Below are 26,542 nucleotides of genomic sequence, written 5' to 3'. Positions count from 1 at the left end.
TGGTGTCGTCTTGAGCTACCACGTCTGTGGTGTCATCTTGAGCTACCACGTCTGTGGTGTCGTCTCGGTCTCTCTCGTCTGTGGTGTCGTCTTGATCTCTCTCGTCTGTGGTGTCGCCTTGATCTGCGCAGGCAGCAGTCATTCGTAACATTGGACTTCCGACGAAAAATTTGTGAGTTTTGGTCCGAAGGAAAGGTGTGACTACCCGAAACCGACCTTCCGGATCGAACCCCGAAGGCTCGTTAAGAAACCTGACAAATTCCTCTTCCTCGTCTTGAGTGAAGTCGAACCGGTGAAGCCATTGAAGGAGTTCTCTAAAACAACCCTTCGGGTAGCGTGGAAGGCGGTACACCTTGTTTATCACCTCCAGCATCTTTTCGCGCTCACGATTCGCCTTGTATCTTATCAGACGATGGTCGGGACGAGGTATCTCGCTGGATGATATGCGAAGCTTCCGGGCACGGAGAAATTCGGGCTGGTGACATTTGATGGATTTGAGATATTCGAAGGAATCGGGAGGTAATATCGCGGCTTCCTCTGCTTTCTCCGTAGAGGCCATGGTGCTTTGACTCTCGCGGGACACAAGAAGATTGGGGGACGTTGATAATGTCGACTTGCAAGGTCGGGTCCGAAGGGGATTGAAGCGATGAAGGGTTTTTTTTGGTGCCAACCAAGAGGAGGTAAGAGTGGAGAGGTTACAAGCGTGTAGAAGTACAAGAGTAGACATTCACGAGCACGAGAATACAGCCAGATAAATAGGGGCAACAATACAAAGCGCTCGATTCCCTGGAGTGCCGGATGCGTATGTGCATACTCGAGATCAAAGCCCGGATTGCCGGATTGGGAAATGTTGTTCTTGGAAATGCCCGCATCCGGCGCGCACGTTCTTCGGCAAACCATTTCTATCCGTGATTCATTAAGCAGAGTGGGAGATCTTTGTATTGCATGTCACCGGATGTGGCCCAACCAAGTTGAGAAGTGTGCGCTACGCCGCCACCAAACTCCACAAGTTCCATTAACCCATTGACACTCAAAGCCTTTCTTTTTGGTCGGTGGCCCCGTAACTCACGTTCACATCCCCACACCTCACGTGCTTTTCCAACATTGGTCCAGGAAGCCAGGTCTTTTGCTCCCGGCGTAGGAGCTGTGGCGCGTCTTCAGTCAGGTTTCCCAGAAGTGAACTCGAAGGAACAATGAACACCAAGCAACCAAGGTTTTTCACGTGTTCGCTAACGGCGGTTGAAACGACAATGTCCAGGCCATCAGTGCAGTGTGTCCAAGAGGTTAACGGACTTCATTTGTCCATGGTCAAGAGTGAGCCACTTGTCGCAGGTTCAAGAGCGCTGTGCCAGGGAGATCAAGCTTTGAAAGCAGCTCTGATGTTCTACTTCGGACTCGATCCCCACGGGAATGCATAGTCTCGAAATCTAACACCACGTCGTAAGGTTGGCCGATCTAGTTGCGGCATTGAAGATTGAAGCCATACCACATTCTAGGGATGGGCTGTTGGTTCGTAGCGGCGAAGATCCATCGCCCAAAGGCAGGCCATCATCTTACGGGTAGGTAGACGACGTCTTTCGAGGCTGTCGAGGGATACCACTTGCTGACGTGGACAAAAGGTACAAAACAAGTGGATCAGGTTTGGTATAGCGTGCTAGTAGAAAACCTACTATAGTTTTGGCAAATGACAATGTGGAAATGGCCCCCATGTGGGCCACCCCTCCCAGGACCCCGTCCAGGGACTGGGGAACCCCAGTGAGACCATGTTTGTGCGGAGAAGGCACATTATGGCCATGTATGCCCTCACGCTCTGGACCTGTACAGGGGCTCGATGACTCAGCTGTGTAGTCTGGTACCACTAGTCTGGCCTCGCACAGCAGACATATGTATGCTCTGTGTGCGACACAGTCACACGGCCCTCCTTCATCGGAAAGAGTGCTAATCAGATCCACTCTCACCGTTGTATGATTCCCATGTCAGACGTGCGTTGTCCGCCTCCAGCCGACCGACCTGTGTGTGTGTAAAGACCCCCACCCTCAGTGTCTGATCCACGGGTTTCTGTCTACGAAGAAAAATTCTTTGGTTGATCTCACACGAGGGTACGTACATAGGCAGGAGCAGGTCCCTTGCATTTTACGAGTTGGACTGTAAACACGAATTAAAGAAAGAAAGAGTGCTTTGACAACGGTGATATCATTTTCGGAAAACTCCGTATCAGACAACGGGTGCGTATTAACACATTTCTTCATAGCTTCATTTCTTTTTCGTCGTTACAAGGATCAAACATGGTGGGCAGTGTCGGGACTCAAACATGGCTTGAAAAGCTGGACGAGCAGCGTATGGACCAGAGAAAAGAAGAGAAAACCCCCCAATTCTAAACATTGAACAGCAAGTGTCGATATCGACTGGCTAGACCCAGAATACGTCCACAACATGCCCATCAAACCCAGATATCGAGCTTAACAAGCAGAAAAGCGCCAAAATGGTCGAGGACATCGTTCGAAGAGTGAGGGATGGCTTAGAATCTATACCAGACTGGTACGTACCCTCGACTGGGAAGACGATCATAGTACGTTTCTGGGGAGACTGACAAGTTCTGCCTAGGCCGTCTTGCTCGTCAAGAAGGACATCAATCACATCAATGGTCGTGCCTTACTCCAGGTCTTACCTTCATGAGCCCACGACGTCTATGCCGTCGTCAAACATGCCCGCGTGTACTTTGAGGAGTTGCGCAGAACAGGTATCTCGCGCGACCGCTTCTTTATCAAGATCCCATCCACGGGGCCCCCACTCAATGGTGCAAAGATCGTCGAGGCCGGGCTAATCCGCACTTTGGGTACCGCGCTGTTCAGTCTCGCTCGGGCCATTGCCTGTGGCCAAGAAGACTGCTTGTGCAAAGTCACCTTATCATAGCGGTAACTCAGCAACGCACACAGACACCCAAAAAGAAGAAGCGTGGTCAATCTGATAAGTGGCTCATCCGTGTACAATACAGAGACTCGTGCCCACGATGATCTCAAGTTGTGGCCCCAACGTCGAGGACCCCGCAACCCAGTACTCGAGACCTACCGACGATCGTGCAGGGAGACGGACAAGGAACAGCCATTCCTCAAGAACGCCAGGTAAGCTAAAGTTTATTTGTACGCGCGATGAAAAATTTTAAGTAGTAGGAAGGCTGATTTTATTCTTAAACTTAGCTTCATTGCTCCCAAGGAGGCCATGACCGCTGGAGAAATAGGATGCCACACGGCCAACATCTCCCACGAGGTTCTGAACGGGCTCGCTAAGCTCCCGTACGACGGAAGTGAACAGCCCGCCGAGGGCCAACCGAAGTCACAGCATGTCTATGTGACTTCTGGCAAACTGTCCGACCTCCTGGCCAAGATAGTCAATGACGATCCCCCCGCAGTGGCAGACTGGGACGGAAAGCTGGCAGACACGAAGACCGACTGCCTCGCCAACGAGGGGGCCGAGTTGTAAAAGGCCATCGTGGCTGACCCCGTCACGCAGCAGCGTCTGAATGATACCCTCGACCTCTTCAAGGGCGGCGAGCCCCTTAGCCGAGTCAAGATCGAGGCTATGATGGAGAAGCTATAATCAGATACCATAGCATTTGCACCATTTCTGCGACCAGAGGGAGTCATGTAGCTTTGCATGAAGTATTCAATCGAGAATGAAAATACTTATTTCTGGTTTCACTCGAATATTCGTCGTGTCTGTATTCTCATCGTTGCCCGCTTTCGTCGTCTAACTAAAGAGAATATTTTGGAGGCTCAGAAGAATCCCAGGTCACAGCAGAGTCTGCCATGCGGAAATTGTGTCAATGCGTCGAGCATAAACGGGTTGTATGCCTCACGGTGAAGCTCTTACTCCAAAGATCGAACGTGGTCATTGCTGTAACAATGGGATAGAAAATCGACGGATGCGGGAGGCACCAATGTCCCATCAAAACCAGGGTCATAATACGCCTGGTGGTCTAATGAAGTGATAATTTCGGTCGTGTAGGGCAACATCGTTCTCGTCGATCGTCAGCGGCAATTGTGTGATGGAATTCGGATGATGGAAAGAACTAGCCTCGGCCTCGTCGTCGCGTGTGATATATGTGGCCTCTTCAACCGGTCGCATGTATCGTTGATCTGTATTGGTCAACTCGTCCTGATCTTCGCCGTATATGATTTCTTCTGGTTGGATGTGCAGCTGATTGACATTTGACTCACGGAAGAACTCCTCTTGATCCTCGCCGCCGCTGCCACCTTGTTCCCAGATCTATTTTGAAAGTCCCAAAGAATTCATGAGGTAATTGAGAAAGGGGTTTTAGGAGTGTTTCGTCGACGGGACAGGGCAAATTTGGGGCGAAGACGTCGATATTGGTGGCACGCTAACCATTCAGCTCATCGAGCATAGCGTTCCGTCGATAATCGCCTCTTGTATCTGCATCGCGGCAGCTACTAACAATTCTCGTTGTTGCTTGTGCCGTGTAAGGCTCTCGTGAACGATCGTGTGTTTGTTCAGTCGTCGGGTCGAAGTCAACGTTGGCAACTGTCTCGCAAGATCCTGGAGGAATCTGTTGTCAGTATCACACCCCACACATGAATGCGAAGGCCAGCGAACGTACAATAAGATCGTCGTTCAAAGCCTGCCGACTTATCTTTGAAGACGCGGTGGGCGGCACGGTCGTCGGAGGTCCAGTAGCGCACCGGTTTTCTCTTCCCAGTAAAGGACTTTCTACTACTCGGGTATGGTTTTTCTGTTGCGTACGTCATGGCGCTTGAGAGCAAGTCAAACCAGCGTGAGATGAAGAAAGGATTCAAGCAAAGGCACGCTGCCTCATCCAACGCCTCAATATCACCAAAGATGAGCGGAGAGTTGGAACTACCGTAAACTGCGGTTCTTCCAGATGATCAGTCAGGTGACTAGGCTCCCCGCTGTCACTTGCTGTACGGAGGACAAAGGTGCCAGTAATGTCGCCTACAATACTCCGTATGTGGGTTCCAGAAGGATGAGTTGGGGGCCTCGTCGGGGGCCGCTTTCCATTAAATCTCACGCCGGAACAGGAGACGATTCTTGGGCTTCTTGGACTCGTACTTTGTGGAAACATTACTCTGAGAGTATGCGCCAACAAGAGATATAACAAGGAACCCGCGTATTGCTCTGTACTTCGTACACAGCCTTCCCCACGGCAACATTCGGCCTTGTTCCTCGTTACGATGTATGAGAGCGAACTGCTCCTCGTAATGTGTACTAGGACCTCGGGATAACGTAGCCCAAAGAGCATTAATACTATTCTTGCATGATAAGGATCGACCCATAATCGAATGGTGGGACGGGGGTGAACCTCGTAGGGTCAGGGAGTCCTCGTAAGTCTTTTTGAGTACTTACGATTGGCACCACGTCGTTTAAGTACCTGTTGTGCATGCCGGTCGCCCATCAAGCCCGGCTATGATCACCTAAGGAAGTACTCCGAAACAAGTTGATATACATCTCAATTTCCCCATCTTCGTCGTCCTTACGCATTCTCCCTTTAGATCATCGGCATCATCATCGAGCTACATCTAAAGACATTTTTTAACCAACAACCACATTACTTTATCGTCACGTCAAAAATGCCTTCCCCGACAGACAATTTACCAATCTACATCCTCTCATCCATCGTCCTGCTCGGCGCTTTTTCCAGATTCACCCACGGCGTCTACACCCCGCAGTGGTACGCGTTCCAAGAAAGTCACGCCCCAGACGATGGATCTTTGACGGCCACCATCACCCCCATAATGGACACACTGATAGGAGTCAGCTTGCTCTTCGGAGGTCGCGTCCTTAGACTCCTTGCCGCGTCTCTGTCCGTCGTATTCTTTACGCTTGGGCTCGGTCTACAAATGCAGGCGGGTAAAGCGTATGGTCCAGACGTGGCGCTTGTGGTACTGGGCATCGTCGCTCTGTTCAGTCAAATTCGTAAGTAGTTTAGCCAGAGAAGGGGGTCTTGTAGGGGAGAGCGACTCAGTGCCGTACGGAGCAAGGCACGAAAAACACTTCCTCCTTCACTCCCGCTTCAATCCAACTTTCCCGGCCTTCCTGAAACCGAATGCAGCAACAAAACAAGATAGAATCATGGCACCAAACATGGCCCAGAAGCTCGCTCGGTAGCCCTTCAACAATGCCGGCGGAGAGCTCTTGTCGCGATACTTCGTCTCCTCGGTGACAAGGTTGGAGATGACCTGCATGGTACTCAATCCCAAAGAGATGCCAAACTGGCTGACCGTGCTAAACACCGCGCCCGCCAGACCTTGCATCTGCTCCGGAAACCCATCGCTGATGACGATCAGGCCGACCGTGTACAAAATATCACCGGCCGTCGGCTCGAGAACCTGAGCAAAGAACGCACCCCGCCAGTAGTCCAACCTCGGACTGATCAAGGCCATCAGCAACGGCGACCCGGCCGTGCAGATCGAAGCGACCAGCACAAGCCACAAGACGGGGAGGCGGTCGACCAGCAAGCCCGTGGACAAATTGAGAACCGTTCCGAAGATGAGTGCAGGCAGGAGTCGGAGCGAAGCCTGGATGGCCGAGAGTGACTGCACCTCTTGGAAGAACAGACTGGAAAAGAGCTCCATGGAGTTCATGACCGCCGTAGACAATAGCACAGTGACACACACGCTCGTGAAAGCGCGATTCTTCCAGATCGAGTTCGGGATCAACGCCGGACGCCTCTTCCTCTCCTGTATCCTGATCCAAAAGGGAAATGCGGCCATCAAGACGACGCTCGTGACCAAGAGCGCAATGGCGTTTGGTTTCTCAATGCTCTCGCTATCTGCACTCAATACCCTGTCGCCGTTGTTAGCCCCGTCTCCTTTTCCTTCTTGTGACGTGTGTTGAACGCTGGGAAGGACCAAAAAAAAAGAAAATCAACGGCAGCAAATCTGTAACCGTGTGCGAGTAGAGCCCGGGTTCCACTTACGCAAGGACATAAGACAACATGGCCAGCCCACCGCTCGCAATAATGGCTCCGACCCAGTCCACCTTGGTCTTGAGACCGTGTAGTTTCCCCTTGGTCGCCGTGAGGGTGTCTGGCGCAGCGAGCACAAAGAAGCCCAACGCGGCGAACGCCAGGATCGCCGCGCCGGGGACGTAGAACCCCGTTCTCCAGCCGGTGGTGTCGACAAACACGCCGCCCAGCACAAGACCAAACGAGAATCCCAGCGGTTGACTGAGCCCCAGGCATGAGAAGGCAATGTTTCGCGGTTTGCCGCTCGGCACCGTCTGCGTGACCATGCTCACCGAGCAGGGCAGGTGCATCGACATGGCGACGCCCATGAAGCCGCGGAAGATGACGAGTTGCACGCCCGTCCTGCTCAGGCCGCACGCGAGCGTCGACACCCCCGCGGCGACGATGCCCGTGAGGTCCACGACGCGGCTGCCCACGACATCGGCGATGGACCCCGCAAGCAACAGCGCCGCCCCGCTCGTCAGGCCGTAGATCGAACTCGGCCAGAGGTAGAGTTCCTGGGAGAGGGATATGTCTTGCGCGATGGCCGGCAGACCGACTACGATGACGCCGTTGGCAAAAGATGCCAGGAAATTGATGGCCGAGAGTTGGAAAATGATGACGGCGGTGCGCACGCCCACCCCGAGTGAGGTTGAAGTGGTATCCTCGCCTTCAATTGATGCGTTCACATCGATAGATGCGTCTGGAATTGTGGTGGTGCTATTGTCGTTGGTGTCGGTGTTGGGTGATGACGAGATTCTGGTGTGTAATGGTGTTGTATGGCCATGATGCGTAGGCGGCGTAAGATCACTTAGTACCACAGTGTGAGTACCTGTTGAAGACATTGCTCGACTCCTGTCTATATGGAACAAAGAAAATTAAATGTTGATCTATACCTGCTATGTGTGAATGTGTGGTTCATTTTAGACGATATGTAGTGAATAGAATAATACTGTAGTCACAGGCCGTGCATTAAAAATCCCTGCGCCCTTCCGTATCTCCAAGAGGGCCAACCAGTGGGCCGCCATTACAGCGCCTGGTTGGTCGAGGCGTACTACCTTGCTCCAAAGACATCATGGCGACATAGCTATTACTTAATGAGAGTACATGTAAAAGTAGAGTCGTCCCTGACCCGGGTTTTGTTCTGGTATCTCTCGCATCAATCTCATCATACTGCAGACATTCCGATATCGTCCTTCACTTTCGAGCGGACCCTGTATTGTTTTCTCCTCATGACAAAGACCGTCCTTGAAATAACACATTGCTCTAACTTATCCGGATATACGGAATGCATTGCAAGCCAGCAATACATTCCTTGGCCTTTCGTATAGCTATTTGCCGCCAATGTTGGAATAGTGCTGCCGTTGACAGCAGGACCCAAAGGCATGGCTCCATCACAGGCTTGCTTTTGGAAAATTAGTCGATTGACTTGCGGCAAGACACTGCTATTTGTCGATTGCAAGCAGGCCATGTCTGCGGTCGCGCATTTCGCCTGTGTAGCAACGTTTTTTAGAAACTGAGTAAAGGTATCGTTCATGTCGCCCTTGCGGTCCCATAGCCATTGGTAAGCGGGACTCATGAGTATCGCTCGGTTAAACAGTGGATCCCGAATGTTTTTGGGCATGGTCAAATGGTGCATGATTGACGATGCACCAGCAGACTCTCCCCAGACGCTGACTTGCTTGGGGTTTCCTCCTATCTTACCGATCTGGTCGCGAATGAACTGCATCATGGCGCGCTGGTCGATGAGTCCTGCATTCGGGTCGCCGTTCTTCTCCATGTAATCACCTGCGAGCCAGCCAAATGCTCCCAGGCGGTAATTCCTGTGGAGGCAGACATGTAAGCCACAGGTTTTCGACTCGGGATAAATAATCGCCCAGGCTTTACCGTTCTGGTCACTTACCCTGTCACGTAGATAATCGACTGGCGCTTACCGCCATTGTTCCTACTCGCAGTGTTGATGATGCCATCGCCTGAATAGAATGGGACTTTGGACAGATCGTACTGGTCTTTCGATCCAAACATGTAGGCACCGCCATAGATCCAGAGCACGACGGGAAGGTCCTTGAGCTGGTGGGGAGATTTGAAGATTTTTGCCGGGACGTAGACGTCAACGAACAGACAGTCCTCTGTCTGGTTGGCAAAGTAAGATGGGAAACAGTTGGCATCCTCGTCGAATGGATTGGCTGCCAGGCACTTGCTATCGGCGATCTGGTAGCAAACTGGATATGGGAAAGGAGGAGGCTCGTTTTTGGATGGCGGATACTCTGGGGCCTTGAAGCGCAATTTTCCCACAGGCAGCGACGCATAGCGGATGTTCTAGTAGACACATACCTGTGAATGATCAGACATAGCATCAAGGAAAGTGGCAGAGAGAGCATACGTTGTTGGTGTCTTTGACACCGCTGGCCTTGCCCCAAACACCACCTAGGTTCCAGTCTGGACGATCATTTGATGCCACCGCATTTGTCTTTACTGCCATTAGGGCAGGAGAACGCCTAGAGGGCGTAGTATGACGTTTTTCATTGTGGGGAAGGAAGCTACCAGACTCAGGAATGGTTGTTGAGAAAGAAATTCACCCCATTATGCGGCCCATCAAATGGTAAAGCGTCCTATATGTATCAAGGGTCGTCTGGCTGGCTTTGATGCGTCTGCTAATGGCCCTTACATTCATCAGGGCAGCTCCCCAGCCACGCAGCCACAGCATAGCTTGAACGTACGGATATGCATCTTGTCAAAAGTGACAATGCTGGCATCCTTGTCTGGACTCCGAGGGCCGCCCAAGTCAAGGACCCTGACTGAGATCGAACTCTGCTTGAACAGAATAGGCATCGAGGCTTGAGTAGACACTCAGACAGACCCCCTACGTAAAACCCAACAAGGCTCTGCATATCAAACTAGTCCAAATTCAGTAATCCCTGTATACCTCGTATATACGGATACCTATGGAGGATCGACGTACCTTGATTACCCCAGGAGCCCTTCAGCAACGGACGCAGATGCAGAGTGGATAACGTCAAAAGTCACCAGGCGTGCTTTCTCTTACATAGAAGCATCACCAGTCCTTGAACAAGGCCTACCAACCCACAGGACTGGTACAGCTCTCTCGATGGTAAATAGTTAATCTCACGAGGCCGCACATCATGTTCCCGTTTCGGTAGCCATACGAGAGCATCGATGTGAAGGGGGGCGAAAGAGAAGCGTTCCACTCGGTGCTCACACCAACCGGTAGAAAAGAGGTTGACTTCTGCATCACCATTTTAAACCGGGAGTGGAAAGACCAGATCGTAAAACCCAAAATGTTCTCGCTGTGCAGACACACTGATTACTAGCGTTGGAAGGCAAGGCAATTCATGAGTGTGACTTTTTGCCTCAAAGAAACCAAATATCTTTTATACATGCCCCTGTCCGCATCCGCCGCGCTAAGATCCAGCCAAACCCAACTGAAGAGCACTACAACATCATCTCCAAAGGATTCTCTACTGCCTTCTTCAATTCCCGGATCCATTCGCCACCAACAGCGCCATCGACGACCTTGTGGTCGAAGCTGGCGGTGACGATGATCTGGTCATCCCATTCGGTGATCGTGCCCTCTTCGGTTTCGAAAGGAACTGGCACTTTACGGGTGGTGCCGACTGCAAGGATACCAGCCTGTGGAGGGTTGATGACGGCAGTGAATCTTTCGATGGCAGGATTCATGCCCATGTTGCTGATTGTAAATGTACCGCCTTGATATTCTTCAGGCTTGAGTTTACCGTCTCGTGCTCGCTTTCCGAGATCCTTGACTTGTGCTGAAATTGATTGGAGACCAATGCTGTCGGCATTCTTGACGATCGGAGTCATGAGTCCAACAGGAGTAGCGACAGCCACACTGACATCGACAACGTTGTGTTGGCGGATCACTGTTTGTCCATCGATTTCTCGCCAACTTGAGTTCACAGCGGGAACTTTCTTGCAAGCAACCGCACAGGCCTTGATCAGGAAGTCGTTGACGGACAGCTTGTATTTGCCATCCGAGGCAGCATTGAGCGCTTCCCTTAGCTTAAGCAATTTCGACACCGAGAGTGTGGTTGAGACGAAATAGTGAGGGTTTTGGTTCATGGAGTCCTTAAGCCTGGCAGCAATAGTCTTGCGCATTGAGCTGGCTGGAATATCCTCGTAGGTAGGGCCTGCAGCTGCTCCAGCGGCGGGTGCTCCTGCTCCTGCCGATGGTTTGAACTTCTCGATATCTGCAACAGTGACTCGGCCTGCAGGACCAGTGCCCTTGACGGATTTGATGGCGACGCCCTTTTCAAGAGCCAGCTTTCTGACAGCTGGGCTCACAGTTGGCTCTCTGTCCAGGACGCTCTGAAGACGCTCGCCACTTGTATCAGCTTCCACAGCTTCAGGTGCAGGCTCTTGGGATTCTTTTGCTCCACCGGCTGGGGCGGTCGCTGAGGCGGAGTCTGGCGATTCTGTGGCTTCGGAGGCCTCCTCCTTTGGCTGCTCCTTCGGAGGAGCCTTCTCGCCGCCGGCATCGTCAAGGGTAAAGGAGTCGAAGGCGGAGACGTCTTCGCCTTCTTCGACCATAACAGCAATTGGCTAGAGCTCTGTCAGCATATTCATCACTCAACATAGGCTCTGGGATAAGTTACATTTCCGACCGCAACATCCTTCTCTCCAGACTCCTTCAGAATTTTCGCCAGGACACCTTCCTCTTGGAATTCAAAGTCCATCTGAGCTTTGTCTGTTTCGATCTCGACCAAGACATCACCGGGGGCCAAAGTGTCGCCAACATTCTTCTGCCAGGCACCGATGTTGCCTGCCGTCATCGTAGGTGAGAGAGCAGGCATAGTGATCACTGTATGGGGAGGGAAGGCTGGAGGTAACAATGTCAGCGCTCGTAATACAATTGCTTAGACTTGGGTTGAGATGGTTGCGCACATTTTGAGGCATAGTAGCGGCCGAGGACTGAGAGACAAGGAAACGGCTGGATTCTAGAGAAAGATGGTCAGTTTCTCTCGCTAGGATTCGTCTGAAGGCTGAATATACCCTGTGGTGTTCTGCAGTCTTTGTAAAGCACTGCGGCTGATTCGGGCGTTGGGAGAAGTCTGCAGGAGAAGCCTCGACCCCGAACGAGCCAGGAGTGTTGAGGTTGCCATGGTAAAAGCCAGCAGCTGCGCAAATGCTATCGCAAACCGCTATGCAACCGGGCAAGGCAAAGGAATGACAGAGGAAGAGAAGAGAAAACCCCAACGGCGAGTTTTGTAGGGAGAACAGAACTGTTGGCAGCTTCTCAAGAAAATAACTTGTCGGGCGCCGGAGGAGAAGCTCTGTCGGCGTTGGGAATTGTAGCCCGGAGCCTCGCCCGCCCATAGGCCCAATAATCAAGGCTGGCGGAGTTCGATGGAACCCCCCTGCAAAGGTGATGCATGGGACTGCGCTTAGTGGTGTCCTCTACTCAACCGTACTTTTAGCGCCTCGCGTCTCTGAACTTGGACCCAGCAACTTTATGCTCCTCCGCGGCATGCGCTTAGGGGAATAAGAATAAGACATCTGTACACTGTACTCGGTTCGGCTCCCAGACAAAATAATTTGGCAGCCTTGACGACTGCGATGTGCCCGATGTATTTGACATTCCTACGACCATCCTAATCCCTCTCTTGACTCCGACCCGAGTCTTTTCTCACTTGCCGGCCAGATGTCTGGCGTAGAAAGTGAGCAGCACCAAACCGAGCCCATTTCAGACCACGACGATCCTCAGCACGAGAGTGGCTCGGAGGAAGAGGTGGAGGAGCCCGAGTATGGCTACGCATCAGAAGAACCTCCACAGGTCGCCGTACCTCCTGCAGTGACAATAACGGTCGAAGACGCCGATGCGGAGGAGGATACCCAAGCCGAGACGTTGCAGGACGATGCGTATGACAATGAATCGCAAAGCGACGGTACAACGCCCACCGAATCTCACGTGGATTCTGGTGAACCACGTCACTCACAGGAGGAGGTAGATGCCTCGACTCTTGATACTGCGACCCAGTCCAACGATTCAGAGATTGCTCGGGAGGTCAGGGAGGACTCCCAGTCACTACCTTCGCAAGATGACAACAACACCAACCAGGCTCAGCACGAGACAGCATCGGAGGTCAGGCCAACCAGATCAGATTCGAGATCTACGGTGGTCTCCCGCCCACTACCGGTCAGCTCCACAGTCTTCGTCGTCAGTGCACTGGAATCCATCGGAGCCGCGAAGGAGGTGCGCAGGAACAAGGAATTCACAGAGGCTGTGCAAGCAGCTTTGGCAAACATCAAGAACTCGGAGCAGCCGGTCAACCCAGAGATCATCTTTCAGCCTCTACAGATGGCCACAAAATCGTTCAACGTACCCTTGCAGGTCACCGCGCTTGACTGTATCGGCAAGTTGATTAGCTATTCTTACTTTGCTTTCCCTGCCGTTGCGACAAATCATACTGGTGGTGCCGAGACACCACCGCTCATCGAGAGAGCCATTGAGGCGATTTGCGACTGCTTCGAGAATGAAGCGACCGCCGCCGAAATTCAGCAGCAGATCATCAAATCCTTGCTCGCAGCCGTTTTGGACGACAAAATAGTGGTGCATGGTGCCGGTCTACTCAAAGCCGTCCGCCAGATATACAACATCTTCATTTACTCAAAATCTAGCCAGAATCAGCAAGTCGCACAGGGTTCTCTCCTTCAGATGATCGCAACCGTGTTTGAACGAGTTAGAGTCAGACTAGATGTGAAAGAAGCGCGTTTTAGGGAGCAAGTTTCAAAATCTGAAGAAGCACTCTCCGGGGATGCCTCATTCGAAAGTGCATCACTGAACGGACTAAATGGGCACTTGGATACGCCTGATCAAGAGACCCCTCCCCAGCTGTCAGACACGCCCGTTCAGGCGCCTGAAAAGTTGACCCTACAAAGCTTCGAGAACACAAAGCACCTTGATGATGCAGTTGTGGCTGATTCAGCTCCTACTACTGTGACGCGAGCTAAAAGAGACCGTAAGAATACTCGGTCTAGCTCGGGGCCTATTTCGCGAACGAGTCTCCAAGAAGATCGTGAGGAGGCCGAGGAGGACGAAGACGACATCTATATCAAAGATGCGTTTCTCGTTTTTCGATCACTGTGCAAACTCAGCCAGAAAGCTTTGAGTCACGACCAGCAGCAGGATCTTCGAAGTCAAAATATGCGCTCTAAACTTCTTTCCCTTCATCTTATTTATCATGTTATCAACAACTATACGACGGTATTTACCTCGTCTTTCTCGATTATCAAAAGCGGCAATAATGATGAAAATACTCCATTTCTGCAAGTAGCCAAGCCACATTTATGTCTCAGTCTTTCACGAAATGCCTCCAGTTCGGTCTCCCGGGTTTACGAAGTCTGCTGCGAGATTTTCTGGCTTTCTCTTAAGCACATGCGCGTTTTACTCAAGAAAGAGCTTGAAGTGTTTTTGAAAGAGATTTATCTAGCAGTTCTGGAAAGGCGTAGTGCGCCTCAATTTCAGAAGCAGATGTTCATGGACGTCTTGGAGAGATTGTCGGGCGATCCCCGTGCTCTGGTGGAGGTCTACCTCAACTATGACTGCGACCGCACTGCATTGGACAATATGTACCAAGAGATCATTGAACATCTGTCAAGGATCTGTAGTACTCCAGTGCTCATCACACCAGTCCAGCAACACCAGTACCAGGAGCAACAAGGGAAGTCTGCTGCGAACTCAGAGTGGCATTCGAAGGGGTCCTTACTCCCTAATTTGACTACATCTGCCCTTAGTCACCCGCCACCAATTCCGCCGCCGATACCAGTGGAATATGTTCTGAAGCAGCAATCACTCCGCTGTCTCACCGAAATATTAACCTCACTTGACAATTGGTCAAGTCAAGACCAGTCGGACCGCTCCAATGGATCCCGCTATCCAGCTTCGAGGGGTTCATTTGAAGATTCGAGAGAGTCGCTTGACTACGGAGAGAAGCCTCCACCATCGCCACGTGTACCAGGACTTGCTCCTGCTTCTGGTGTCTCAACACCGGTAGCCGAAGATGACCCCAATGAGATTGAAAAGGTCAGACAACGGAAAACAGCTTTGAACGAGGCTATAAGACAATTCAACTTCAAACCTAAACGAGGCATCAAGGCCCTCATATCCGACGGGTTTATTCGAAGCAACAATCCACAGGATATTGCGAAATTCCTTTATGCCAATGATAGGCTCGACAAAGCCATGTTGGGAGAATTTCTAGGCGAGGGCGATGAATCGAACGTTGCGATCATGCATGCATTTGTTGATCTTATGGACTTTGGTAAAAGAAGATTTGTGGATGCTCTCAGGCAATTCCTGCAAAGCTTCCGACTTCCTGGAGAAGCTCAAAAGATCGATCGTTTCATGCTGAAATTTGCGGAACGTTATCTCAGCGGCAATCCTAATGCTTTTGCGAATGCAGACACAGCCTACGTGCTGGGGTATTCTGTAATCATGCTAAATGTCGATCAGCACAGTACCAAGATGAAAGGACAAAGAATGACCGTGGAAGACTTTATCAAGAACAACCGTGGTATCAACGATGGACAAGATTTGCCACCAGACTACCTGACTACCATCTACGAGGAAATCGCCAGCAACGAGATTGTCCTAGCGTCCGAAAGGGAACATGCCGCAGAATTAGGGATCACGGCTGCTACTCCGGCAACTGGTCTTGCGTCAAGAGCCGGGCAGGTCTTTGCAAACGTCGGAAGGGATCTACAGAAGGAGAAATATGCTCAAGCTTCGGAAGAAATGGCCAACAAGACGGAGCAGTTGTATCGAAGCCTCATTCGAGCTCAGAAGCGATCCGCTGTTCGTGAAGCTTTGTCCCGATTCATTCCAGCGACATCAATCAAGCATGTCGGGCCCATGTTCAATGTGACCTGGATGTCTTTTCTATCAGCATTTTCGAGTCAGATGCAAGATGCACAGAATCTTGATCTTATCAAACAGTGCCTCTATGGATTGAGACTAGCCATCAGAATATCTTGCCGATTTGATCTCGAAACCCCAAGGGTTGCCTTCGTTACGGCTTTGGCCAAGTTCACCAACTTGAGCAACTTGAAGGAGATGATGGCCAAGAATCTGGAAGCTTTGAAAGTCCTTATCGAGGTTGCCTTGTCGGAAGGCGATGTGCTGAAATCTTCATGGCGGGAGGTTCTCATGTGCATCAGCCAGCTTGACAGGCTTCAACTATTGTCTACTGGTATTGACGAAGGTGTTGTTCCCGATGTCACGCGGGCCAATATTCCCACACCTTCAAACGCCAGAGACAACAATCGCAGCCGACGGTCTATGCAACCGGCCAGACGTCCAAGACCCAGATCAGCGCACAGCTTCCGTCCGGAAGTTGCAGACGAGACTATGTCTACTGACATGATCCGCGGAGTGGATAGAATATTTACCAACACCGCCAAGCTGTCCTCTGAAGCCATTATCGATTTCGTCAGGGCTCTAAGCGATGTTAGCTGGCAAGAGATTCAGTCTTCGGGAAATAGTGATTCTCCTAGGACCTACAGCTTACAAAAGCTGGTGGAGATCAGCTACTATAACATGACCAGAGTCAGGATAGAGTGGACACGGATATGGGAGGTCCTGGGTGAGCATTTCAATCAAGTCGGCTGTCACAATAACACCGCCGTCGTCTTCTTTGCACTTGATTCTCTTCGACAACTCTCGATGAGATTCTTGGAAATCGAGGAATTGCCCGGATTCAAGTTTCAAAAAGACTTTCTCAAACCTTTCCAGCATGTCATGGCAAATAGCACAGTCGTCACCGTCAAAGACATGGTGTTGAGATGCCTCATACAGATGATACAGGCTCGAGGGGAAAACATCAGGTCTGGCTGGAAGACAATGTTTGGCGTATTCTCTGTTGCGGCCCGAGAGCAGTATGAGGCCATTGTCAACATTGCTTTCGACTACACTACGCAGATCTATAACACTCGGTTTGGCGTTGTGATCTCGCAAGGCTCGTTCCCGGACCTGATTGTCTGTCTAACCGAGTTTTCCAAGAATCTGAAATTCCAGAAGAAATCTCTTCAGGCCATCGAACTGTTGAAATCTACAGTGCCCAAGATGCTCAAGACTCCCGAGTGTCCGCTGTCTCGACGCCACGGAGGATCATCCCAGTCTGATGCTTCAGGTATTGTCGCTGGGGTAAAGCAACCGACATCACAAACGGAGGAAGAGCAATTCTGGTATCCGGTACTTATCGCCTACCAAGACGTCTTGATGACAGGGGAAGATCTGGAAGTCCGATCAAGAGCTCTGAATTACCTGTTCGAGACGTTGATAAGATACGGTGGAGATTTTCCAATCGAATTCTGGGATACTCTGTGGCGCCAAGTACTGTATCCGATCTTTGTTGTCTTGCAGTCTAAGTCGGAGATGTCTAAGGCTCCCAACCACGAGGAGCTGTCTGTTTGGCTGTCTACCACCATGATTCAAGCCCTGCGAAACATGATCACCCTTTTTACGCACTACTTCGACTCATTAGAGCACATGTTGGACCGCTTTTTGGACCTCTTGACATTGTGCATTTGTCAAGAAAACGATACCATTGCCCGGATTGGCAGCAACTGCCTTCAGCAACTCATTCTGCAGAACGTCACAAAGTTCAGACCCGAACACTGGGCTAGGATTGTGACAGCGTTTGTTGAGCTCTTCAACCGGACAACGGCTTATGAACTCTTCTCCGCTGCTGCCACAATGTCCGATGCTCGACCAACACCATCTGCTGATAGTGGTGATGGACTGAGTATTTCAGGAAGCTCAATCGTCGAAACTCCTACAGAAAATGGAACACAAGCACAGCTTCCACTCGCCAGTCCACCTGCGGATGGTCACAAGGAACCGGTGGTGTCGCCTCCCGAGATATCACAGCAAGGTGCACAAGAGCTAGAAGATTATCGACCTCATTCAGATATGCAAGCTCCTGCCCCAGTAGTGACGGCAGCACGTCGTCGCTTTTTCAACAAGATTATCACGAACTGTGTTCTCCAGTTGCTCATGATTGAGACGGTTGCCGAACTCTTTTCCAATGACTCGGTGTACGCTCAAATACCCTCACCGGAACTACTAAGACTCATGACGCTGCTCAAGAAATCATATCAATTCGCGAAGAAGTTCAACGGCGACAAGGATCTGAGGATGGCTTTATGGCGACAAGGATTCATGAGACAGCCGCCCAATTTATTGAAACAAGAATCTGGATCCGCCAACACCTACGTCAGTATCTTGCTGAGGATGTACCATGACGAAGGCGAGGAGAGGAGGTCAAGCAGAGATCAGACTGAAGGGGCATTGATCCCGTAAGTGTTTTTTTTTTGTGTTGGTATATGAAACTAAGGACTAACAATTTACTACCAGGCTATGTGCGGACATCATCCGCTCCTTTATCCTGCTCGACGAAGAAACTCAGCAACGAAACATTGTGGCCTGGAGACCTGTCGTCATTGACGTCCTAGAAGGATACACGAATTTCCCCAGGGACAGCTTCCAGAAACATCTCGAAACATTCTACCCTCTTTCTGTTGGGTTGCTGGAGAAGGAAATCAACACCGACCTTCGTTCTGCCCTGTGGGGTATCTTCCGTCGAGTCGGCGAGATACAGTTCGGCATGCCAGATTTTATCATGGCCACCAGTCGAGGTCGAGATGGGAGCGTGAGTTCGATGAGGAATGGAAGCGTCGGTCCTACCCCCACGAGTCCAGGCCCTTCGTCGTCGTCGTTGAGTTATGGACGGAGAGGAAGTAGAGCAAGTCGTACTGGAGCGGTGTGAAGAGAGAGAGATATTTTGTATGAATTATTTTTCAAACTACAATATGTAGGTAGAGAAGATCTGATCATGCCGTGTGAGATATATGTTTTGACTCTTAAAGGACAGTGACACGTTACTCTAGTAGTAATACGACAGAAAACAAGGTTCTCACGCTACCTATTTCGGGCAATTTGAATGGCGCGTTTTAACGTAGGTACCAATAGACTAATCACTATGCTTGAGCCCTGAAAACAAAAAACATTCACTTCAATAACTAAGGTATTTTCCCTCTTAGAAATTTCGGCGAAACTTCGAGGGTCATTATCAATTGACTACGTGAGAGCGTGCGGTGTGAGAGTGCCTCTTCTCCTTTGGAAAAGAGAGCAGCAATTGGACAGAAGATGAATTGCGCGCGCAGCGAGTGCACAATGAAGTTCTAGTCTCTCTATCGAGTTTCGGGCAGCAAGGGCGACTAAGCGGCGCAATGCTATTAGCACAGGAGGGTTACGAGTGAACGAGGACGTCGACGGAGGCCATGAGAAGCGCTGCGAGCGTCGCAGCGCAATCCTTGAAAAGGCCTCTCTCTCTACATGAGCAAGGAGGAGTACCTCTGAGATCGAGGCTTTTGTTGTCGAGTTACAGATCCTGGCACGCCCGGAGTGCACCTGGTGCTTCCCCGTCTACTCCCAGGAATTCATGGAACTAGTTACATTCTTGAGATCCCTAACATTCAAATACGTTGGCTCCCCCGACATTCGCCCAAGCAACCAGACTGTCTTGTTTTTCAACCTGGTTGTGCATCGTGATGACTAACAACCAGGTCTTCCTTGGTTTCAGCTTGTCTCGATCTTTCCTCCGATCTGGTCCCGAGTCCAACTGCCTGGAGACGTTGGCTGACCGCGTCGCTGCGCTCGAGGGTAAGATGTCGAATATCCACGGCCACCGCATCTCCAAACCTTGCTGCAATTTCCTCGAGTGACAGACCGTTGGTCTCCGGGAGACGCCGGACGAATGGTACGCATGCGGCGGGGACCAGGATGAAGACGAGGTAATACCTGATACTCGGTCAGCGATTCCGGGGAATGTGGCTTGGCTGTCTTTTGGAGAGAGTTTTTTTTGGTTTTGGCGACGTACTTCCATCCGATATTGGCAGAAGCCGTAGGATACACCTGGGTATACACGAGGGCAGTGGCGAAAAGGCCTGCAATGCATATCCCCAGCCCTTGGGCTCTCACTGGGGTCGGGAATATCTCACTGCAGTACACGTAGCCACTGGCGTCTTGCGTGCCCCCGTAAAACATGATGAACAAAAAGAGGAACACCACGGCCGCCGCGTTTCCTCCTTTGTTCGAGGTTGAAGCATAGGAAGCCACCAAGGCTGTCTCCACGGCCATGACAGAAATGCAGCCCACGAGACCGTAAGTGAGAACCGGGACGCGTCCGAGCCGATCGAGGATGAGCGAGTTGACCCAGTTTGAAAGGGCCCCCCAAGCCGAAAATATAGTGTAGAGCAGAAGCGGGAGCCAGCCGTAGAGTCCGAGGTTGTTATAGAGCAGAATTTGGTAGTTATTGATGACGAGGACACCGCTGGACTGGGAGGCGAATCTACGCCATAGATGGGTAAGTAGAGAGAACTCATGAATACAGCTGTCGAGAAACACACTCAACCAATAGACCCGCTAAAATTCTTCTTCGGTAAGATGGCCGTTTCAGCATATCCCGAGTTCCCAGTATCTTGTTGTTCATTTCGAGCTCCAGTTGAACCAGAATCTGGTAAAATTCTCCATTGGCGCCGTGACTTGCGGTATCATCATCCGCTTGATCATGTAAACGGCGCAGAACATCCAATGTTTGCTGGTCTCGTCCCTGTGAGAGAAGCCACCTTGGAGATTCTGGAAGCCGAAAGGATCCTGCCAGCAGGAGACTCGGAGCGACGATCTGAAGACCAAGGCAGAGGCGCCATCCCACTTCAGGCTCTGCAAAATAGCATCCGAGGCCAGCCAAGGCAGCTGCAGTCTGGTCAGAGATTTATGTCAATTAGGAACAATACGTGAGAAGGTTGCTGGTATATCTCACATAACCGACCACAATCAAAACACCATGTGATCCTGTTCGATACGTTAGCAGACGCCCGTGCAAACATCTGGTTTCTGAGCGGAATTGTTACCGGTCATCCGGCCACGCTGTTTGGCGGGGGACAGCTCTGACTGTACTAAAATAGTAAGTATTCTCCAGATAATCGATATTTATTATACGGGGCCCGGTAGGAAAACGGCATGGACATTTACCATATATGCAGGTATAGTCACCTGCATCATCCCCACACCAATGCCACTGACGAATCGGCCCACCAGGATCATTGCAATATGAATCGCACCGCATTGAACAGCACCAGAGATGATGCAGATGACGCATATAAATTGAATCGACTTGCGCCGACCGAACTTGTTCAGGATATAGTTAACGGCAAGAGCGCCAATGATACCACCCCCGTAAAAAAGGCCATTCGCGGCTATCTCTTTGTCAGCTTTGCTATGGGGAATTTGTATGACAAAAGGTTTCTAGTACCGCCGATAATGTCGTTTGCTTCTGCAGCATTTGGCCCGGTCAAGGAGAGATTGAAAAAGTCAAAGAAAGGAGGAAGGCCAAAGACCGATGCAATGATGGATGAACTATAGCCATAGGTAAATGATCCGAGTGAGGCGAACAGAATCACTGTCAAGTTGTATGAGTTCGCCTTCACTGAACCCAAAACTCGACGGTTCTGGTCGGTTGCGAGCTCAGGGGAAGGCATGGCCAAGGTACGGGGATATATTCAAAGAATTTTTTGTTCAGATCCAAGCACAGGTGGACGAGAGCAACATTCGTCTGGTTTTTATATCTGACAAATTAGAAGTGAATATATGTGTCCGGGGAGATCCTGGGGAAATATGGGGAGAACATTAATTTCCAGCCCCAATACGAGTTTGGTTCACTGTATAATCAATAGGGAAAGAGGAGCAGGGCCGAATGTTGATGTCAAATCCGGAGGAATTGTTCTGCTCCAACACCAGCATTTCGGTAGATGATCGAAGTGCCGATCGGAGTCGAGAATAAAGGTCCAGACACTGGACAAAATTTACTGGATCCGTTACAACACTCCCATGAATCACGCGGTTACGTTCTCGTTGTCACCGTTATCCCGATTAGCCGACTTGATTGGATACGAGTTGGCTTAATTCGAGCGAAATTGAGATGGATTGGAGCCACCAACACCGAAACTCAGTTACCATGGCGAAGCGATGGTAACAGGAGCCACGTCGCGCTTATTGTCCTGATAAGAAGCCTGTGGGGTTTCAATGGTGGTATTTGGCTTAAATCACCCAATATCTGATCGGTTTCGGATTCGGCTTTTTCATTCGGCGCTGATGAACAATGGGGCGATGTTTGATAACCCAAAGAAGCGAGTTTTATTGCAAGACAGCATCCCGGCTGGTTTTATATCAGCCGGCTGAAAAGTCGGCGGTCAGGGCCCTACTCCTCTTTCGAACGGCAATCCTGGAAATCAAAAATACCATTCGACGAGCTTCCTCATTGGGCGCAACCTCAGTGGATGTGTCGTTAATAGCATTTGGTAAGATGGACCAATCCCACTCGGGAAGCGTCACCATACAGCTGGGCTATGAGGCGTTACTTTCCTGCATTGAACATTTCAGCTGCACGGTCTGGACGACGCCCTTGGCGAATTGTGATCCCGACTCCGACCCCGACCCCGGAACCGATTCCGACGGAACAGTACAAGTCGCTGACGTCTACCGTCGGACGAGTCGATGGAAGTTCTTGTGACATTGACCTGCTAAGATGAACACTCACGAAACGAATGTGTAGTCGTGTTTGTGTATAAGTACGCTGCAAGCACAAACTGCAGCCGAAGAAGACGAATATAAATCGTCCAAACCCCTTGCTTGCTCCGGGATCCTGTCTCGATACGTCGACAACTGAAATATCCAGCTCGCTCGCCGAACGACCTCGCACGATGCCAGAACTAAGAGTCGAATTCCCCAGTGACGGTGTCACCCTAGTCGGCACCCTCTTCCGTCCTGAAGGCGCCGCGGGAAAGCTTCCCACCGTAGTGGCCGCAGGTGGATGGTGCTACACCAAAGAGATTGTGTTGCCGCACATCGCACGCATTGTCAATGAGAAGGGTATCCAGTTCCTTGGGTTCGACTACGCAGGCTTTGGAGAAAGTTCAGGGGACCGTCGCCAGCACCTAGACCCTTGGAAACAGATTTCGGACTATCGAAACGCATTGACTTACGTCGAGAGCCGCGACGATGTGGACTCAAACAGGCTCGGTGTCTTCGGCATATCGTACAGTGGTGGGCATGTGTTGATCCTGGCGGCAATCGACAGCCGAGTCAAGGCGGCCGTCAGCGTGGTGCCTGTCGTTGATGGTCACGCCAATATGAAGCGAGTCCATGGGGAGACCCGGTTCTGCGACTTTCAGGACTATATCCTCAGGGATCGCAGGGCTCGCAGCAAGGGTAACGGCGGCAAGATATCGTTTGCAACAACCACTCCTGGCACAGAACTCTCGGTCTGGCCTTTTGCCCGCGTGAACGAAGTGTTCTTGGAGCTACAAAAGCACGAAGCTCCCCTTCATCAGCACTGGAGCACCACAGAGTCGGCAGAACTGTTGCTCAATTATTCGGTTTTCCCGTTCCTCGGACGAATTCTGGATACAAAGGTCTGCATGATTGTGGCTGAGGGCGATAACATCACCGCTTGGGATTTGGAAATCGAGGCTTTCAGTAAGGTCGCTTCTCCATTCAAGAACATACAGATCCTTCCTGGTACCAGTCATATGAGCCTGTATTCAGAGAGATCCGATACGAACATCGCGGCTGGCCACAGTAGAGATTGGTTCGCAACAGCATTTGGCTAAAACTGGTACGGCCTACCATGTACCCATCGTGTGTGGCGAGACCAAGCCATAAGTCGTGTCGCGGTCGTTAGATAGTTTTATTGAAGCCCATCCCAATTTCCACGTAAGAGCATCATTGGCTCGAGCACTGCCAGATTTTCATAGCCCGCATCTGTGAAGGAACTATTCCACCAGTCGTCCATTCCGAGAGTGTTTGAATCGTGGAGAATTTCACCACTGCTGGCTTGGGGTTCATTGTTGAAAGATAGGCAATCGATTGCTTGCTGTGGGCCAATGTTTGCCGAAGGTGGTTGCAGGGGCATGTCGGTGTTTGTATGCGGCTGCTCTTGAAGACCGTGGCTTGGCTGACTCGGGGTATGAAGTTGGTTGGTTGGAAAGGGCGCCTCAAGAGCCTGGAGAGGGCGTTGACGAGTAGGTCTATCACTGTATACTGACGGTGAAGAGATCCTAGCGCCAGCACTGGCAGTCAGCGACTCTAGAGCAGCCAAGATCTTGTCGAACTAAACGTATACATTAGCTAAAGAGGCAGCAATTATGTTGAGACGAAGAACAAATCACTCACAGGTCGACGTAGGACTTCCCAATATCTGCACAGTTCATCAAGAATCTTGACGTTAGTTTGTACCACGGGTAATACGGTGTCGACGGATTCGAGTCCTGGAATGAAACCGTCAGACCCATTTTTCCTACGACCAAACTCGAAAGTGAGAAGAACTGCTGCGGAGGTGAAAGCGCAATGTCCGATAAGTGGACACATGTACGTTGCGTCTCGACGAGATTCGCGATAGGTTTTGAGCTGATTGGCGAACAACCACGCGTTCTCAACCACGACGCTTGCGCTTGATTGCGCCAACGAGCTATCGACAGTAGTCTGTGCTGTTAGACCACAGAAGAGTGGTACCATTGTGGAGTAGACCGTTATTTGAGAGAGGCTGTGAAGGGCATCGCACATAAAAAGCAGGTGGGCTTCATCGAAGACATCTCCAAGCTCAGCTTCGTCAAGGATTTTCTGGCGCTGAGCCAAGGAAATTGAAGCATGAACCGAAGCGGCCCATGTTGCTAGAGCGCCCGGCTCTTCGAGTTTCGAGGATGGATCGCTGGCCTGACGGTCTAGTGCGAATAACTGGACTTTCGCCCTAAATGCGAAGAAGTCAAGACTTTGCCATGTTACTCGATAAAATGCTTACCAGACACCGACCATTTTCATCAATACGGCAGCTGTTGGCAGCATGTGATCAACCTCCCCCAGACCCTGTATATCATGGGGCACCCAATTTGCGTCTAGGTACTGTTTGTGTCTGATCTTGATCCCAGAGGCTTCTCGATCAATTCGCGCGGGTAAAGGAACTTTTGCGACCTCTGACCCCCAACAGCGCAAGTATGGCTCTGGTGCAGCGACAATGCACATGGAGGCCCAGCAAGCCCACAAACATCGTCGTTGCAATTCCGCATCTAGTGAGGCTTTAGGGCTTTCTGACCGTGAGGATTTGCTTTGATTGAAACCCAGAACACAGCAACAGCGATACGCAAGCGCTATTGGAAAAGGCGTGAGCAATAAGATGAAAGCTGCAGCCTTCGGAGTCTTACCGAGAGAGAGATCGCCACTCTTGGACTGGCCTGTTCCAAACCAATACAACGTCAGACATTCTAGAGTCTGGACTACTTCGAGCGAGGGATCGAGTGTTGCGAGGGAGCATGCTTCTCGAGCAGCAGCTTGGGCCCAAGGAAGACTGCGATGACGGAAAGCACCTAGAGCACGGAGCTCGGAGTACCCCTCCAAGTTACGCTGGTCCGAACCCACAAATCTGTAGAAGTGTTAGGAGACTGTCTTTTTGAGCGAAGCTGAACTTACAAAGCCGAGAGCGCAAAAATCGCGCGAAGTAGAAACGCGGGTATCTTGCCCTCGACATACTGCTGGAACAGGAGTGGCTTCCAAAAAAGGAGGCTTGCGTTGTAAACCCGCGAGAAGTATATTTCCAGGAGTCCAAGTCCGGCCGAGAGCGGTGGGAGCGAAGGGTCGCCAGAGCGTGGTGTATGATCTGCTTGATCGTTGTCTCTGTTGTATTGGGCATCCCGGAGCTGGTGAGGGTACGACTTGTGGAGATTAACTTAACTCGAACCGGTAGATTCGCCAACGTACATCAGATGGAATGTCTGCCACCGTCCTCAGTCCCTCTGTGCTTTTGGGTGACACATGCACATCTACTCTTGTCCGTCCATGCTGTCCAGGTAGAATGAAAAACCCTGGGTGAGCCTGCTCGTGCTGTGATGAATGCTGACGGATCAAGTCTGAGCTGGGAAAATCTCCCTGCGATGGCTGAGGCTCGAGATGAGATTTCCTGGTTTGCGTTGACTCAAGCAAGGTAGAGGCGTCCGCGAGCGCTCGCTCGGCCCTCTGTCTACTACGGTCATGCGGCCGCGGATAGACACAGTGTCCGTGAAGTCTTCTGCAGCGGAGACAGATGGGATACTCGCGGCTACACTTGAGCTGTTGCAGAAAGCATCACCCTGGGATTAGTACGGCTGTTGCATCAGAGAGCCCGAACCTACCTTCTGGTCACGACACCGTGTGCAGGCAGTGCGTGACAAGTCGAGACCGGACATGGCCAGGAAGGAGTTTGAGTTCGGTCAGTACTATGTACCAGATGATTAATGCTAAGCGAGGACAGGAGCTGCCTCAAACGTTCAAATACATGGGAGGAGGATGACAAGGGCAAGTCTGTACCAGCTTTCTGGCCGCAGAAGTGAAATCGGTGCCGAACCTGTGCCTCGGCGCTTTAAGAAGCGGTGAAATGCTCTGTCCACGGCGCGCTTCCCAAGACGCTGCCGCTTTTACGACGGATGTGCTCGCAGCTC

The 26,542-nt window shown here is 51.1% G+C and overlaps 10 protein-coding genes across 11 annotated transcripts in view; 3 read left to right on the top strand and 7 right to left on the bottom strand.

The window, feature by feature from the left end:
* Window positions 1-559, bottom strand: part of PV06_08110 (uncharacterized protein) — a gene marked incomplete at its 5' end in the record, with an annotated part of 1,793 nt that extends 1,234 nt beyond the window's left edge. Inside the window, one exon of the mRNA XM_016409412.1 lies at window positions 20-559. Within this exon, the coding sequence (XP_016259720.1) occupies window positions 20-559 (540 nt within the window). The remainder of the gene's footprint in view (window positions 1-19) is intronic.
* A 2,785-nt stretch (window positions 560-3,344) lies between these two features.
* PV06_08109 (uncharacterized protein) lies at window positions 3,345-3,656 on the bottom strand (the record flags this gene model as incomplete). Its single annotated transcript, XM_016409411.1, has 1 exon — window positions 3,345-3,656. The coding sequence occupies one exon, from the start codon at window positions 3,654-3,656 to the stop codon at window positions 3,345-3,347; it is 312 nt and encodes a 103-aa protein (XP_016259719.1).
* A 301-nt stretch (window positions 3,657-3,957) lies between these two features.
* Window positions 3,958-4,763, bottom strand: PV06_08108 (uncharacterized protein; the record flags this gene model as incomplete). The annotated part of the gene is made up of 3 exons (XM_016409410.1): window positions 3,958-4,266; window positions 4,454-4,539; window positions 4,616-4,763. The coding sequence occupies 3 exons, from the start codon at window positions 4,761-4,763 to the stop codon at window positions 3,958-3,960; spliced, it is 543 nt and encodes a 180-aa protein (XP_016259718.1).
* A 727-nt stretch (window positions 4,764-5,490) lies between these two features.
* PV06_08106 (uncharacterized protein) lies at window positions 5,491-7,896 on the bottom strand. Its single transcript, XM_016409408.1, has 2 exons — window positions 6,953-7,896; window positions 5,491-6,819 (listed from the first exon to the last, which is right to left on the bottom strand). The coding sequence occupies exons 1-2, from the start codon at window positions 7,822-7,824 to the stop codon at window positions 6,036-6,038; spliced, it is 1,656 nt and encodes a 551-aa protein (XP_016259716.1). The 5' UTR covers window positions 7,825-7,896; the 3' UTR covers window positions 5,491-6,035.
* Window positions 5,604-5,957, top strand: PV06_08107 (uncharacterized protein; the record flags this gene model as incomplete). Its single annotated transcript, XM_016409409.1, has 1 exon — window positions 5,604-5,957. One exon carries the CDS (start codon window positions 5,604-5,606, stop codon window positions 5,955-5,957), a length of 354 nt encoding a protein of 117 aa, XP_016259717.1.
* Window positions 7,897-8,099: 203 nt separating the features above from the next.
* On the bottom strand, window positions 8,100-9,965 carry PV06_08105 (the record flags this gene model as incomplete). 2 transcript variants are annotated; one of them, XM_016409406.1, is made up of 4 exons in its annotated part: window positions 9,942-9,965; window positions 9,363-9,876; window positions 8,883-9,313; window positions 8,100-8,802 (listed from the first exon to the last, which is right to left on the bottom strand). In XM_016409406.1, the coding sequence occupies exons 3-4, from the start codon at window positions 9,002-9,004 to the stop codon at window positions 8,148-8,150; spliced, it is 777 nt and encodes a 258-aa protein (XP_016259714.1). In that variant the 5' UTR covers window positions 9,005-9,313; window positions 9,363-9,876; window positions 9,942-9,965. The 2 variants fall into 2 exon arrangements, with proteins under 2 accessions (XP_016259714.1, XP_016259715.1); XM_016409407.1 differs by having other exon boundaries at window positions 8,148-8,802; window positions 9,363-9,942.
* On the bottom strand, window positions 9,922-12,269 carry PV06_08104 (pyruvate dehydrogenase complex dihydrolipoamide acetyltransferase). Its single transcript, XM_016409405.1, has 4 exons — window positions 12,011-12,269; window positions 11,903-11,955; window positions 11,614-11,837; window positions 9,922-11,560 (listed from the first exon to the last, which is right to left on the bottom strand). Exons 1-4 carry the CDS (start codon window positions 12,118-12,120, stop codon window positions 10,433-10,435), a joined length of 1,515 nt encoding a protein of 504 aa, XP_016259713.1. The 5' UTR covers window positions 12,121-12,269; the 3' UTR covers window positions 9,922-10,432.
* A 252-nt stretch (window positions 12,270-12,521) lies between these two features.
* On the top strand, window positions 12,522-18,862 carry PV06_08103 (uncharacterized protein). Its single transcript, XM_016409404.1, has 2 exons — window positions 12,522-18,313; window positions 18,372-18,862. Exons 1-2 carry the CDS (start codon window positions 12,660-12,662, stop codon window positions 18,781-18,783), a joined length of 6,066 nt encoding a protein of 2,021 aa, XP_016259712.1. The 5' UTR covers window positions 12,522-12,659; the 3' UTR covers window positions 18,784-18,862.
* Window positions 18,863-22,777: 3,915 nt separating this feature from the next.
* On the top strand, window positions 22,778-23,686 carry PV06_08102 (uncharacterized protein; the record flags this gene model as incomplete). Its single annotated transcript, XM_016409403.1, has 1 exon — window positions 22,778-23,686. The coding sequence occupies one exon, from the start codon at window positions 22,778-22,780 to the stop codon at window positions 23,684-23,686; it is 909 nt and encodes a 302-aa protein (XP_016259711.1).
* PV06_08101 (uncharacterized protein) lies at window positions 23,147-26,290 on the bottom strand (the record flags this gene model as incomplete). The annotated part of the gene is made up of 7 exons (XM_016409402.1): window positions 23,147-24,186; window positions 24,249-24,822; window positions 24,874-25,219; window positions 25,274-25,491; window positions 25,539-25,780; window positions 25,827-26,174; window positions 26,237-26,290. The coding sequence occupies 7 exons, from the start codon at window positions 26,288-26,290 to the stop codon at window positions 23,764-23,766; spliced, it is 2,205 nt and encodes a 734-aa protein (XP_016259710.1). The 3' UTR covers window positions 23,147-23,763.
* Between the last annotated feature and the right edge of the window lie 252 nt (window positions 26,291-26,542).

This window comes from Exophiala oligosperma (assembly GCF_000835515.1).
Source record: "Exophiala oligosperma strain CBS 72588 unplaced genomic scaffold supercont1.8, whole genome shotgun sequence".
NCBI lineage: Eukaryota > Fungi > Ascomycota > Eurotiomycetes > Chaetothyriales > Herpotrichiellaceae > Exophiala > Exophiala oligosperma.
Note: the sequence above shows the minus strand (reverse complement) of the source record. Positions and strands in the feature narration are given on the sequence as shown.

Coding starts and splice junctions, on each gene's coding strand:
- PV06_08106 (XM_016409408.1), bottom strand. CDS start 7,824: ATGTCTTCAACAGGTACTCACACTGTGGTACTAAGTGATCTTACGCCG. Junction 6,820..6,952: donor ATGTTGTCTTATGTCCTTGC/GTAAGTGGAACC, acceptor CAACGGCGACAG/GGTATTGAGTGCAGATAGCG.
- PV06_08104 (XM_016409405.1), bottom strand. CDS start 12,120: ATGGCAACCTCAACACTCCTGGCTCGTTCGGGGTCGAGGCTTCTCCTG. Junction 11,956..12,010: donor AGACTGCAGAACACCACAGG/GTATATTCAGCC, acceptor ATCTTTCTCTAG/AATCCAGCCGTTTCCTTGTC. Junction 11,561..11,613: donor AGGATGTTGCGGTCGGAAAT/GTAACTTATCCC, acceptor ACAGAGCTCTAG/CCAATTGCTGTTATGGTCGA.
- PV06_08103 (XM_016409404.1), top strand. CDS start 12,660: ATGTCTGGCGTAGAAAGTGAGCAGCACCAAACCGAGCCCATTTCAGAC. Junction 18,314..18,371: donor ACTGAAGGGGCATTGATCCC/GTAAGTGTTTTT, acceptor ATTTACTACCAG/GCTATGTGCGGACATCATCC.